General features: G+C 41.6%; 1 protein-coding gene and 1 pseudogene across 9 annotated transcripts in view; both read right to left on the bottom strand.

Annotated features, from left to right (window-relative positions):
* Positions 1–12,897, bottom strand: part of SNCAIP (synuclein alpha interacting protein) — a 118,547-nt gene that overhangs the window by 27,800 nt on the left and 77,850 nt on the right. For all 9 annotated transcript variants that reach the window (XM_053407754.1, XM_053407758.1, XM_053407755.1 and 6 more), the window contains 2 exons: positions 10,487–10,666; positions 2,263–2,376 (listed from right to left, as the gene is read on the bottom strand). In XM_053407754.1, coding sequence (XP_053263729.1) covers positions 2,263–2,376; positions 10,487–10,666 — 294 coding nt within the window. The remainder of the gene's footprint in view (positions 1–2,262; positions 2,377–10,486; positions 10,667–12,897) is intronic.
* LOC128423792 (uncharacterized) lies at positions 2,737–2,874 on the bottom strand (annotated as a pseudogene).

Below are 12,897 nucleotides of genomic sequence, written 5' to 3'. Positions count from 1 at the left end.
TCTACTTGCACTTTTGGGTGTGCTTTCGAACTGCTAGGTTGGCAGGAGCTGGGACCGAGCAACGGGAGCTCACCCCGTTGTGGGGATTCGAACCGCTGACCTTCTGATTGGCAAGCCCAAGAGGCTCAGTGGTTTAGACCACAGCGCCACCCGCATCCCATATTAGCACAACTGCTAAGTGCCATTTCAGGAGATTCTTTTTCTCCTGTGTGAGAAAGAAAGTACAATGCCTCTTCTAAGATGTTATCAACTGCAATGCAGTCTTGCATTATCTAAAACAAAGGAAAATAATATACCTTTTAAAAATGTGTGCACCTCCCTCCACAGGCCAATTTACAATGCAATTTTAAACATGTCTACTCAGAAGTAAGCCCTGTTAAATTCCAGGGCAAGTGCTTCTAGGATTCCAGCCTTAATTGATTTATTGATGAATTTATTGACTAAAACTCTTATGATGAATCAACCATCTTTAACTGAATGGCATGTCTAAAATATATAAAACCAACACTCCCTGGGGATTTTGAATTAATCACTCCATCTCACAAAGAAGTCAGGTGGTTCCTGCTAACACATATGGCATCTAAAGAGAGACAGAGAAACGAGAGGGAGGTATCAGCATGTTCAGAGGAAGCCCAAAGAGAACAGCAGTCATTTAAAAAAAGCCTTGTTAAAACCCCAAAAGGGTGGGGGGTAGTTTTCCCACAGTCAACAAAGACTGAACATCAAAGGATGTTCTAGGCCAGGCGTATCCAACTGAGATCTACTCCCACTATATGTTCTATGCTAATTGAGAAAGGGAAGGCTGGGGAGATAGGAGAATTTAGTGTCCTGGAGGAGAACATGGTTCATTGCCTAGAACTCTGAACAGGAACACATCTGTTAGAAGCAGACCCTCCAAGTGTCCCTATTTTTCAGGGACAGTCCTGGATTTACAGAATCTTTCCTGGTTTCTTATTTGATCCCAGAATGTCCCACTTTTTCTTAGGACATCTCTGTTTCCAATGGAGAAATGTTGGAAAGGTGAGGCTGCATTGCAACATTTTGCTGTAGGTTTGAGTTGTATACGAAAAATACTCAAGTTCCGAACATGACAAACTTTGCCCTGCTGGGGTCAAGATGCGTTTTGAAAGTCTGCTTGTTTGGCAGAAAGTTCAAGTAGAAAATATATAGGGCTGGTTTTTTTGTTTTTGCTTTAAAAAGTATTAACTGAATTCAGAGTCTAGAGATAGACACATTCTTGGAGATATGCTTGATCCCCATCTCTTCCTGATCTCACACTTGGCAACAACTCAGTTGGCTCATTTACCATTTTTTTGGTTCAAGGATATTTCTGAAGACAGACTTGGAACTGAGGCAGGGCAAGTTTTTCTCAAGAATAAAACATCCTGTACGAGCATTGCAGGACAACACCGACATCAATGGGCCTATTCTTTGGCTGCCTTTTTTCTCATGCCTTCCCCATCAGAGGAAGTATTTACTTAAAAAACAGGTACCATATGTGCCAAGTGCTAGAGGAAATAATTGTACGTTGAATCCATTCAAAAACACTTCTTCTTTATAAAAATATTTCCCTTGCGTTGCAGCCAAGTCTGGTGTTTACATGGGCTATCTTTTGCTTGAGCAACTTTGCATAAGTTGGAAAGTGTCTAGCAAATGCATGTATGTTAAAATTACTCAATATTTGTTTCTATAGTTCCCAATACTTGAAAAAAAAATTGGGGGGAAAATGCAATTCCTCTCAGTGTATTAAAAAACCCCCTCTATGACTGGCACAGACTACATTTCAAAATTTCACTTTTTTATGGATAAGGGTAAAAAATAACTCACTGCATGGGCAACCTGTGTGATTTATCTTTTATTCATTCATTCACTGCTTTTCATAAAAAGGCAATATAAAATACATAATCACAAACAACTAATAAAAGAACAAGACTAATGAAATCCATAATTTTGGCCTCAATGGGATAATACATTATTCAGCAAATCATAGGTCTCAAAGAGGACCTTAAAACAACATTGGCCATTTCTGTGAAGGTTTGGATGAAAAGGTACATGTTAAGTAATTGGCGAAATGGGGAAAATAAAGACAATGCATCGCTAGAGACAAAGAGGGTGCCACAACCAAGAAGGCCCCAGTTTGGATCATCATCACCCCTCTGACATTGCCTGAAGGCTGTAAGAAATGTTCCTTCCAGGGATCTCAATGGTCAGACTAACACACATTGCATTAAATTAAAACAAGAATTCAAAATGTAACTGTACCTGCCCATAGCAACCTGCATAGTGTATAAGGCTTGGGTGGTCTTTTGAGCAACTTAATTCTGCAATGGCTTCTGTTTCACTCACCATCCATCTCACACACTCCAGCTGACCATTCTAAAGAGAAGAAAATGAAGATGTAATTTTTTTGTACATTTATACTTAATTTTGAAACTTTTTGTGTGTGCAGTATGTGTGTGGGAAACATATTTTCTATTAAACATTGTAATAGCAGTGATTGTAGGGTAGGCCTATTTACAGGCGCTGCAATTCACAGGTCATTTCTGAAGCACAATTTTTATTTAGTTCTATGGGGCTTAAACATAAAAACAGTCTTGGATACAGCAGCAGTGTTTGCTTAATGATGTCCCTTCTGAAATTCCTATAAATCCTGCATATACCCCTTTGCAAATACCTGTTTATTTCAAATTCACCCTATTCATAATCTATTGCCATCTGTTATCTCATTTCAATTTCATGAGATTTCTTTTTTTTATTTAAAAATCGCTATTTTAGTATTTTTTATTAAAAAGTTGCCTTTCAGGACGGAGTCAGAATGGCTTATAGAACACCATAATACTACACTTGATCTTAGCCAAAAGGCCGAGAAGCGATAGAACACCATAATACATAAAAATCCTTGACACATAGTTTTATGTGTCAAAATGCTCACATAGTTTTAAAAATGTAGATGAGAGAACAGAAGACAACAGAACACAGAGTAGAGAGGCAGATGCATTGATATTATAAATTTGAATAACATAATTAACAACATGGTGCAATCAAATACACCTCCACTTAGAAATTCAATCAGGCTTACTCCTAGGTAAGTGAATATAGATTGGCATCCTTCATTTATAATCCTAAACACAAGTAACCAGGAGTAACTTTTGAGTAAGTATACTCTTGCACACCACCCCAATCTCTGAGCTGTGTGAGATTCCAGGGATTCCTTACCCAGGGTTCAGTTTCCTGGGAATGAGGAACAGCGGAGACTGTGGTGTCTTTATGATATATGGCTTAGTTACACATATAGACAACCTGAGCCTACAATGGAAGGGTTCACAGCATTAACACCCCAAGTGGGTCTTGCTTCTCTCATGGCCACAGCCTTGGATTCCACCAGAGATCAGACCTGAACATACTTCCAAACTTTTCCTAAAAGGGAGATAAAATTTAAGGATCCCGCCATTCCTATTTTGTGCTTTTTCCAGAACCTCTTGGTTTTACCCTGCGAAAGTGGCCCCAGTATTTTGCTTCATTTATTTTGCTTCATTTGCAGAATATCCCAAGAGAAGTTTAACTCCATCGTTGTCCTTCCTGTGCACACCACTGTATTTTACAAGGGCACAGCAGTGCTATAAAATGTAGTGTTTTCTTGTATTACAGATTTTCCTGTAGTCTGAACTTTCTTCCAGATGACATTAATTATTTTTGTTTCTGACAGGTTGCCTGCTGTTCTCCACAAGAGGTAAATGTTTACCTTCATGTGATATTCCAAAGTGGTTTTGATATCTAAGACGTTTCAGCTCTGGATGTGGCACATTAAAGTAGACGCTGCATAAGAAAAACCCAGGAGTATCAGCAGCCTTCACATATGTACCTTTCATCTCATTTATCTTCCTTAATATACTCATATTATTACAGCATAATCAACTTGTGCCTCAGGTCTGATTCTGGAAATAAGGGTTTTCAAAAAAAACAAAACAAACCTGAGTCAGTTAGCATATTGTTGCACCGTGGAATCATAGTGGAACTCCCTAATGTGTGGATGGCAAATTGTCACAGGTATGTGATATAAAACTGATGATCTGTGGTTGCAGTTGATCTTTCACTGAAGCTGCTTGAATGACCTGCTTCTAAAGAATGTTGCTTGGAACATAGCTGGATCTCACAACGGTTTGCTTAGAAAACTCTCCCAAAACCAAAAATAAAAAGCACCAGCCAGTGATGGCATTGGACCCCGCTCAATGGCAACCAACCAAGCAACGAATGGTCACCAACAAACTCACAGGAGAGGTGGGGGCCCTTGAGCTTGAATCCTGCTTCCTGGTTTCCCACAGGCATCCGTAAAAAACATGATGCTGGACTAGATGGGCCATTGGCCTGATCCAGCAGGTTCTTCTTCTTCTTGTTATTTATGAATTTTTATTTATACTTTCCAGATATATACAGTTCACTGATTTTACAGTCATTTTAACCTTTTGAAACTTGACTTCCTTCCCCCTCTTTCTGCAGTTCCTTAAATTTATTTTTAATATCTTCTGCATATCCATATTAACATAACTTACTCATTTATTTAACCTCTTTAACTATATATTCTTATATTGTTGTTGTTGTTTAGTAGTTTAGTCGTGTCCAACTCTTCGTGACTCCATGGACGAGAGCACGCCAGGCACTCCTGTCTTCCACTGCCTCCCGGTTTGGTCAAACTCATGCTGGTAGCTTCGAGAACACTGTCCAACCATCTCGTCCTCCGTCATCCCCTTCTCCTTGTGCCCTCAATCTTTCCCAACATCAGGGTCTTTTCCAGGGAGTCTTCTCTTCTCATGAGGTGGCCAAAGTATTGGAGCCTCAGCTTCAGATACTCTTATATAGCTGCAGGTTATTACAATAATCCTGCCAGTGTTTTTATCTGTTTACAATTTGTCTGTAAATATTCAATAAACCATTTCCATGGAATCCGCCGGCTTCTCTTGGGCCTGCCAATGGTTTGCCCAGCTTTGCCCAATGGCCAAGCAAAACTTCTCCTGCTGCTGGGTTAAAGCGGGGTGGCTCTCCTCAAACAAGGCTGGTCTGGAGTGTCCCAAGAGCGTGGCAAACGCCTATTTGATTTAATGACTCGGTTCTGGTATTGGAAAGAAAATCCCTCTTGGCTCTGGCACAAACTCAGTCTTGCCCATAGGAAAGATCAACAAATAGGGTTTTAAAAGAATTCCCAGTTGCATTAAGATCTTCAACCAGGAATGGTATTTATCACTGGTTAAATTGGCAAAATGTATAAAAACGAAAATAAAGAGTGTTGGAGATGTGAAACAGAAGGTACGTTCTATCATATGTGGTGGGAGTGTAAGAAAGTAAAATCCTACTGGGAAATGATATACAATGAATTGAAGAAAATGTTAAAAATAACTTTTGTAAAAAACCCAGAAGTCTTTTTATTAGGTATTTTAGGTCAAGACATACCAAAAGAAATGAGGACTTTATTTATGTATGCCACTACAGCAGCAAGAATGTTGATTGCACAAAATTGGAAGACTGGAGAAATACCAACTAAAGAACAATGGCAAGAGAAGTTGATGAACTACGCAGAACTGGCAAAAATGACAGATAGACTAAGAGAAAAAGACAACAGAGACTTTGAAAAAGATTGGGAACCATTCATATTATATTTGCAGAAACAAAGAAAGTCAATAGATGTGATGGCAGCATTTAAATAAACATTCACATTTTCAATATCAGAAAATGTTTAGAAGTTGGTGAAATAGGTGTATTTAATTTTTATGTTTTTAGGTTTGATGCTATGTTATTAATAACTTTTTCTGTTGAGAGAAAGCAAAGTGGGTGAAAATAGAAACAAACCAGAAGCGCAAGTTGGGGGAAGTCTTGGAGGAGAGGGAGGGAGGAATATATAGTAAATGTTAAGAATTTGAGATGTAGGGCTTGTCGATCAGAAGGTCGGCGGTTCAAATCCCCGTGGCGGGGTAAGCTCCCGTTGCTCAGTCCCAGCTCCTGCCAACCTAGCAGTTTGAAAGCACGTCAAAGTGCAAGTAGATAAATAGGTACTGCTCCGGCGGGAAGGTAAACAGCATTTCTGTGCGCTGTTCTGGTTCGCCAGAAGCGGCTTAGCCATGCTGGCCACATGACCCGGAAGCTGTACGCCAGCTCCCTCAGCCAATAAAGCGAGATGAGCGCCGCAACCCCAAAGTCGGTCATGACTGGACCTAATGGTCAGGGGTCCCTTTACCTTTAATGAATGAAACAGAAAAATGAATATTATTTTTTTTTAAAAAAAGATCTTCAACCAGGAATTAATGGAGAGAATCCATGGCAAAGGAAACAAAAGAGAAGAATGCTGCATATTCTATCCAGAGATGCCTGGCTGCTCCACAGAATTACAAGCGCTGGAAGAATTGGTTACAGAGCCTGAGGCCACGGAGAACTTTGATGTCACAGGGACTGTGACAAACCAAGGAGGAAAGAAAAGAGAAGTGTTCTATCTAGAGATGTTCTATCCAGAGATGCCTTGCTGCCCCAAGGAATTGGCCTGTGCGCTCCCTCCCACCAAGTGGTTGGGGAGCTGCGTGCACGACAGGCCAGCTGGGGGGTGGGCGTGCGGCTCCCTGGCTGCTTGGCCATGGCTGCGGGGAGGGCCCTGTGTGCCTGCCTCCCGGCTGGTTGGTGGCCTGCTCTCCCCAGCCACTTTCAGCAGCATATGGTAAAAGGTTGCGAATAAGGGCCGCACTTTAGCTTTTCAGGGTCCGAAGTTGGGAAAAAAAAGGTGTGGCTTATATTAGGGCCAATACAGTAGGAGACCCCCTTCTCCGTGAATTTGTGTTATTCTCTTTTTCAAGCCATCCCAGTCAGTGGCCATCTCTGCCTCCCGTGGAAGCAAATTCCATAGTTTAACCATGCGCTGCATAAGGAAGTGTGGCGTTTGCCCGTTTGTTTAGAGCCTGTCTGTGCAGAGGGAAAAGAAAGGGTTAAAAATGTAGAGCAATAGGAAAGCTGGAGGCGGAGCCTACCTGTGTATAAAAGGGCTTAGCCCGAGGTTTGTTAGAGTTGTTGGTGGGTAGTTGGTTGGCTTTAGTAGGTTGGCTGGTTGGGAAAGGCAGTTGGAGAAGCAGTTGGCAGGCAGTTGGAAATAGAGAGACAGGGCAGTGGGTTCTTGAGTGAGGGGAGGAAGAAGAGATAGAGAGAGGAAAAGAAGACTAAGAAAGTAAAGAGTAACAATGTTTGGAATGCCGTAAAAGTTTGTTTGTGTCTGAAATAAAATACACTCTTCTTTATTATGCAGCCTTTTCAGGCTTTGCCCTCGGGTGGGAAGAGCATTGCACCCGGGGAGAGGGAAATGGGAGTCAAAACAGACACTCATGGGATAATTTCAGAGAAAGAGCTTTATTTCTACCACCCGGGCTTGGTAGAAGGAGCTAGTGTGATAATTTCACAAACAAGCACAAGTTCACAGCCATTTGCACTTTGCTGAAGTGATTTTACCGGGGAGGACCTGGTTGGTGGTAGCAGTTTAGTGGTGTACGGGTCAATAGTCTGTGAGATGACCGGGGGCTCCGCACGAACGCCACAGGAAGTACTTCCTTTTTATTTGTCTCTTACCTTAAAGAGGGCTTTCACCAGATAATTAATTAAACCTACAATCATTTCGTTGGGGCTGGGGTCCTGGACCTAAACTAACTAGAAATGGTTGACTGCCAGGCAGCTGGGGCAGGTCCTTGGTCAGTGGTATTGAGGAACCTTGGCTTCTGGGTCTTGCCGGTGGAAAGGAACTCAGGAGCTGGTTGGCAGATGTGTGGCTCCCCCAGCTACCACCTCTTACCTTAAAGAGGGCTTTGACCCGATAATAGATTGAAGTAATTAAACCTACAATCATTTTGCAGAGATCACTCTAGTGCACTCTAGGGACGGTTGTCGTCTGTCGAGCAAGCTTCAAATCGTAAGAGGCCAGCTGGTTGGTGGCCCACGCTCCACAGCAGCTTTCAGCAGCATATGCTAAAGAGTCACGGATATAGGCTGCACTTTAACTTTTCAGGGCCTGAAATTGGGGGAAAAGGTGCAGCTTATATTCAGGAGTGCTTCCTTTTATTTGTCTCTTACCTTAAACCGGGATTTGAGCAGAGAATAGATAAAAATAATCAAATCGAGAATCATTTTGATGATTTGGTACACTCAAGCACCAGTAATCAACTGTCGGTTGTCATCTGTTGAGCAAGCTTCAAACCATAAGGGGACAGAGAGAAGAAAGGTGATTGGCTGAGTAGATGGTGATGTCATAGATGGGTTCTGTTGAGTCATTGTATATTCATATCTCAACATCTGCTGCTTGGGAGAGCCAGCAGAAATTGTAGTTTGAAAAAGAGTCCATGTTACCAACTGACCGTATTTTAGCCTCCTTTTCCGCCTTTCAAAAAGGACCAGCCTGTCGAGATCTACCAGTGAAATATGTTATTTGCATGGATTTAAACATGATCATGTACTCATTTTAAAAAAAAAAGGTAAAGGACCCCTGACAGTTAAGTCCAGTTGTAGATGACTCTGGGGTTGCGGTGGTCATCTCGCTTTACAGGCCGAGGGAGCCAGCGTCTGTCCGCAGCGTTTGTCCGGGTTATGTGACCAGAGCAGCACATGGAAACACCGTTTACCTTCCCGCTGGAGTGGTACCTATTTATCTACTTGCACTTTTTGGTGTGCTTTCAAACTGCTAGGTTGGCAGGAACAGGGACCGAGCAACGGGAGCTCACCCTGCCGCGGGGATTCGAACCGCCGACCTTCTGATCGGCAAGCCCAAGAGGCTCAGTGGTTTAGACCACAGCACCACCTGCGTCCCTCATGTACTCATTACTGGAGATCAGACTACTGTTAGAGTTATAGCTACAAAGCCCCTAGTTCAAAATATGGCAACCGGAGGAACGGTTCTTTGTAACCACATACAACATTGTGAATTTTGGCCCTAATAAAGTTTTTATGATATAACGTCAAAAAACCAACAACAAACCATTTCCATTCTTTTATAAAAAGTTTGTTATCTTGATTTCTTATTCTTCCGGTAAGTTTCGCCATTTCTGCATATTCCATAAGTTTTTGTATCCATTCTTCCTTTGCTGGGACTTCTTCTTCTTTCAATCTTTGGGCAAGTAACATTCTTGCTACTGTAGTCCCATCTTATGTATGTTTTTATGGGCTGAAAACTTTTACTAGTGGGCACGCAGGATATAAATAAATAGTAGAAACAGTGGGTGCTACACAGCAGCAGTAGAAGGAGGTGGGTGGTGCGTTCAGCGCTGTTCTGGAATTGCTCCAAACCTGCACAGGGGCATTGCTGGCCAGCTGCATGCCTGCAGAATGCTGATCATCCTGACTTTGACTCTGCTGCCCCTTAGCAACATCCGCCAGGAAGAGTGTACCGTCCCTCGCTGCCTGCCTCACTTTCCACTCAGAGGTGATCACTATTTACTGCTGCTAGATCATCGCCCATCTTCGTTATCCCTACAATGGCACTCCATTGTTTACTTCAAACGACATGCCATCATTTACAGTGGTAGGGAATCTCTGGCCTGCAGGTCTAACTAGCCCAATGGGCCAATTGGCCTGTGATGCCATTTTATTTATGTTTTTTAAATATTTTTATTAATAATTTCAACATAACAACATACCAAAACATATCATATTCATTATTTTTCCCCTGCCCCCCACCCCCGTCAACCCCACTCCCCTCACCCAGAGACTTCCCTCAGCTCCTCTCTCTGATTTCTCAACACGTATTATTCTCTGCATGTTATAAAATTATATGAATCCTTACATTATCTGTCTTCTTACAGGGAACCAGGCAGAGGGCCTTTTCGGTAGTGGCACCCGCCCTGTGGAACGCCCTCCCACCAGATGTCAAAGAGAAGAACAACTACCAGACTTTTAGAAGACATCTGAAGGCAGGCCTCTTTAGGGAAGCTTTTAATGTTTAACAGACCACTGTATTTAAATACTTTGTTGGAAGCCGCCCAGAGTGGCTGGGGAAACCCAGCCAGATGGGCAGGGTATAAATAATAATTCTATTCTATTCTATTCTATTCTATTCTATTCTATTCTATTCTATTCTACCATGTTATCAATCAATAAATTTGTGTATGTTTATTCAAAACCTGCCAAGGAGTCCAGTTCATTTTGTTGTCTTTTTAAGTAATTTGTGAAAAGTTCCCATTCTTCTTTAAAGTCACAGTTGTCCTTTTCTCACAGTTTGTATGTCAATTTAGCCAGTTCTGCATAATGGCCTGTGATGCCATTTTGACCATGTCAGGCTCGCTTTCCCTACCCCTGACAGAAAGCTTCTGCAGAGCGTAGGGCGGCGTGTGTCTGCGTGCTGGTGTGTGTTCTACAACAAGTTTAAACAACACTTCCTCTCTTCCCCCCGACACTGCTTTTTAAAAGTTTGGAAAGAAACTGGGTTCCCAGGCCAATTTCGAGTTTGGCCTTTAGACACTGTAGGAAGTCACTCTACCTTTATTGCTAAGCCAGCAGGGGTTAGCTGCTCGCTGTTCCGCTCATTCAAGCAGTCTTCGCCCATCAGAGAGGTGAGATGCTGTAGGCATTCTGCATGGCCCTGTGATGCGGCAACATGCAAAAGGTTGTTGCCATTTTCATCGTGGATCTTGTCCAGGTTGTCAGCTGCGAGGTGGGGCTGTGCAAAAGACGACATGGGAGAGTTAGTAATTTAATTCCATGTGAGCCCATTTTAGCAGCTACTAAGGTTTATGTCTCTGCAAATAAATAAAATACTGATTGAATGGCTTGTTGTCTACCTAGTTGGCTTGTACAACTGCCCATTCTAGGAGACCTATATTTACTTTTTTTTAAGGTTGCTAGAAGGACCAGCACATCACATAGACCAGGGGTAGGCCAAGGTGGTCCCTTCCAGATATTTTTAACTATAGCTCCCATCAGCCTCAACCAGCATGGCCAATGGTTGGAGATTATGGGAGCAACATATGGAGGTCATCAAGTTAGCAAACTCACTCTATCTGTCGATCTATCTATCTATCTATTTATCTATCTATCTATCATCTATGGTGTATATGTCTATATATATAGAGAGAGAGACTTGAGTACAACCATTGACAAAGGAAATGCACCAGTCTCAGTTTTATTTCATTGATCACATTTAATTTACAGACAAAGATAAAGATACAGACTATGAGCGTTTCATAAAAATAATCAACAGACAGATATACGGACAAGTTTGCAGTGGCCCTGGAAAAGGTGCTTTTTGCCCCGTGCCTGCCAGGCTAGAAGCCAGCATGAGACTTCTGTGCTGCTGCAACGATGGGTATGATGCAGGCAGAATTTTTATTACACAGCATTTAAAGAAAAATAAAGACCCCTTATAACCATGGGGCTGCTGGGGTGTCTGAGGGACCTCTGGGCTGCATGGCGCCCTAGACATGCGCCCATTAGTCCAGCCTTAGTGGTGCCACTGTCTACACAACAAACAAACACACCCAAATACAAGTGCTATTTGGGTGTCTTTATTTGTTGTGCATGGGGCCAAATAACCCATTAGGGATGCACTAATAATGCTAAATCACTGAGCACCATTCTGACTTTGCATATCTTTTTGACTAAGATCCATTGGAAGAGACTCTCAGAACCGTGTCCTGTATCACTTCCATTGCTGTATTCTTCCACCTCCACCCTACTCTTGTATGGATTTAAGAGTTCTTTGCTATATGGGAGCAACTCTTTCTGAGCCTTGGCTCCAGGGGTGATTAGAGGCTTTGTTTATTGAGTCTCTCTTTTGTGATAGGCAATATCAGAACTACTCGGATTTGCATAGAGTGCTGTTTCATTACAGCCCATTTTAAAAGTTTTCCAAGCATTACAGTCATTAACTGATACAAATAACTGCTGTAGTAATTGGCCATATACACATCCCTGCTGGGAGTCAAGAACCTGGCTGTGTACCGCCATGGTTATAAGAATTCTTAGCAAAATAACAAAAAAATAGAAGTGGATCTACATAGATTCTGTACAGTATATTTATGTGATACATCATCTAATCCTATCTTCCTGTATGTACCTAAAACTCCTAATTAAATTATGATAAATATAATATAGTCCTTTAAAAGGCACCCACAACAGTGTGCTTTTGAAAAGGCACTAGTTAGAATTTATAGTGTTCTAAGCTTTCCTCCAATAGCGGAGTTATTCTGATAGATTCTTTGTGAGTTCCCTCAGCTCCTTCTAACTTTAATATGTGAGCACAATCAAAAGATTGGAAATAATGATTTAGAGCTTGAGACATGCTGTCTAATATCCTAAGTCAAGGAGTAGACATCTATAATGTTTCAAACAAAGGAAAGAAAATAATTGGAATGCCCCGGAGGATTAAGAAAAAAACCTCAACCCTAGAGTTTCCTTCCAGACTGGTGAAGCATTGGATTGAATTAATTGTATAATGTCACTCAGTTTTATGAAGGCAGATCTGGAATAGGCATGAACGAATATTGATCCGCTGCAGTAAGACAATTCCTATGTTCCTAAGGGAATGCCCATAAAACAATATAAGGTTACATTATATTGTACTGCTCTTTGTGTACTAATCCGCCAGATAAAGGAAAATGCAAGCTAGGTCTACCACAGGATTGCTCTTCATATTTGACATTAGAAAGAAGACCCAAACATATTTTTTTATTTGCATGGCATCTTCTATATTACATTCCAGAACCAACATGTCTTTCAGCTTTTCACTTTACTAGAATATGAAAACCTCAGCTCATCTCAAGGAGCAAGAAATCTTATAAAGCATTAACTATGAGAATCCCACTGGGCCAAGCGTTGCACTAGACTGAAAATATCATGCCTGATAATTATTATAAGGGAAAAAAAGCAAGAGATTACAAATAGCTGAAGAAA

The sequence above is a fragment of the Podarcis raffonei genome, chromosome 11 (assembly GCF_027172205.1).
Source record: "Podarcis raffonei isolate rPodRaf1 chromosome 11, rPodRaf1.pri, whole genome shotgun sequence".
Classification (NCBI taxonomy): domain Eukaryota; kingdom Metazoa; phylum Chordata; class Lepidosauria; order Squamata; family Lacertidae; genus Podarcis; species Podarcis raffonei.
Note: the sequence above shows the minus strand (reverse complement) of the source record. Positions and strands in the feature narration are given on the sequence as shown.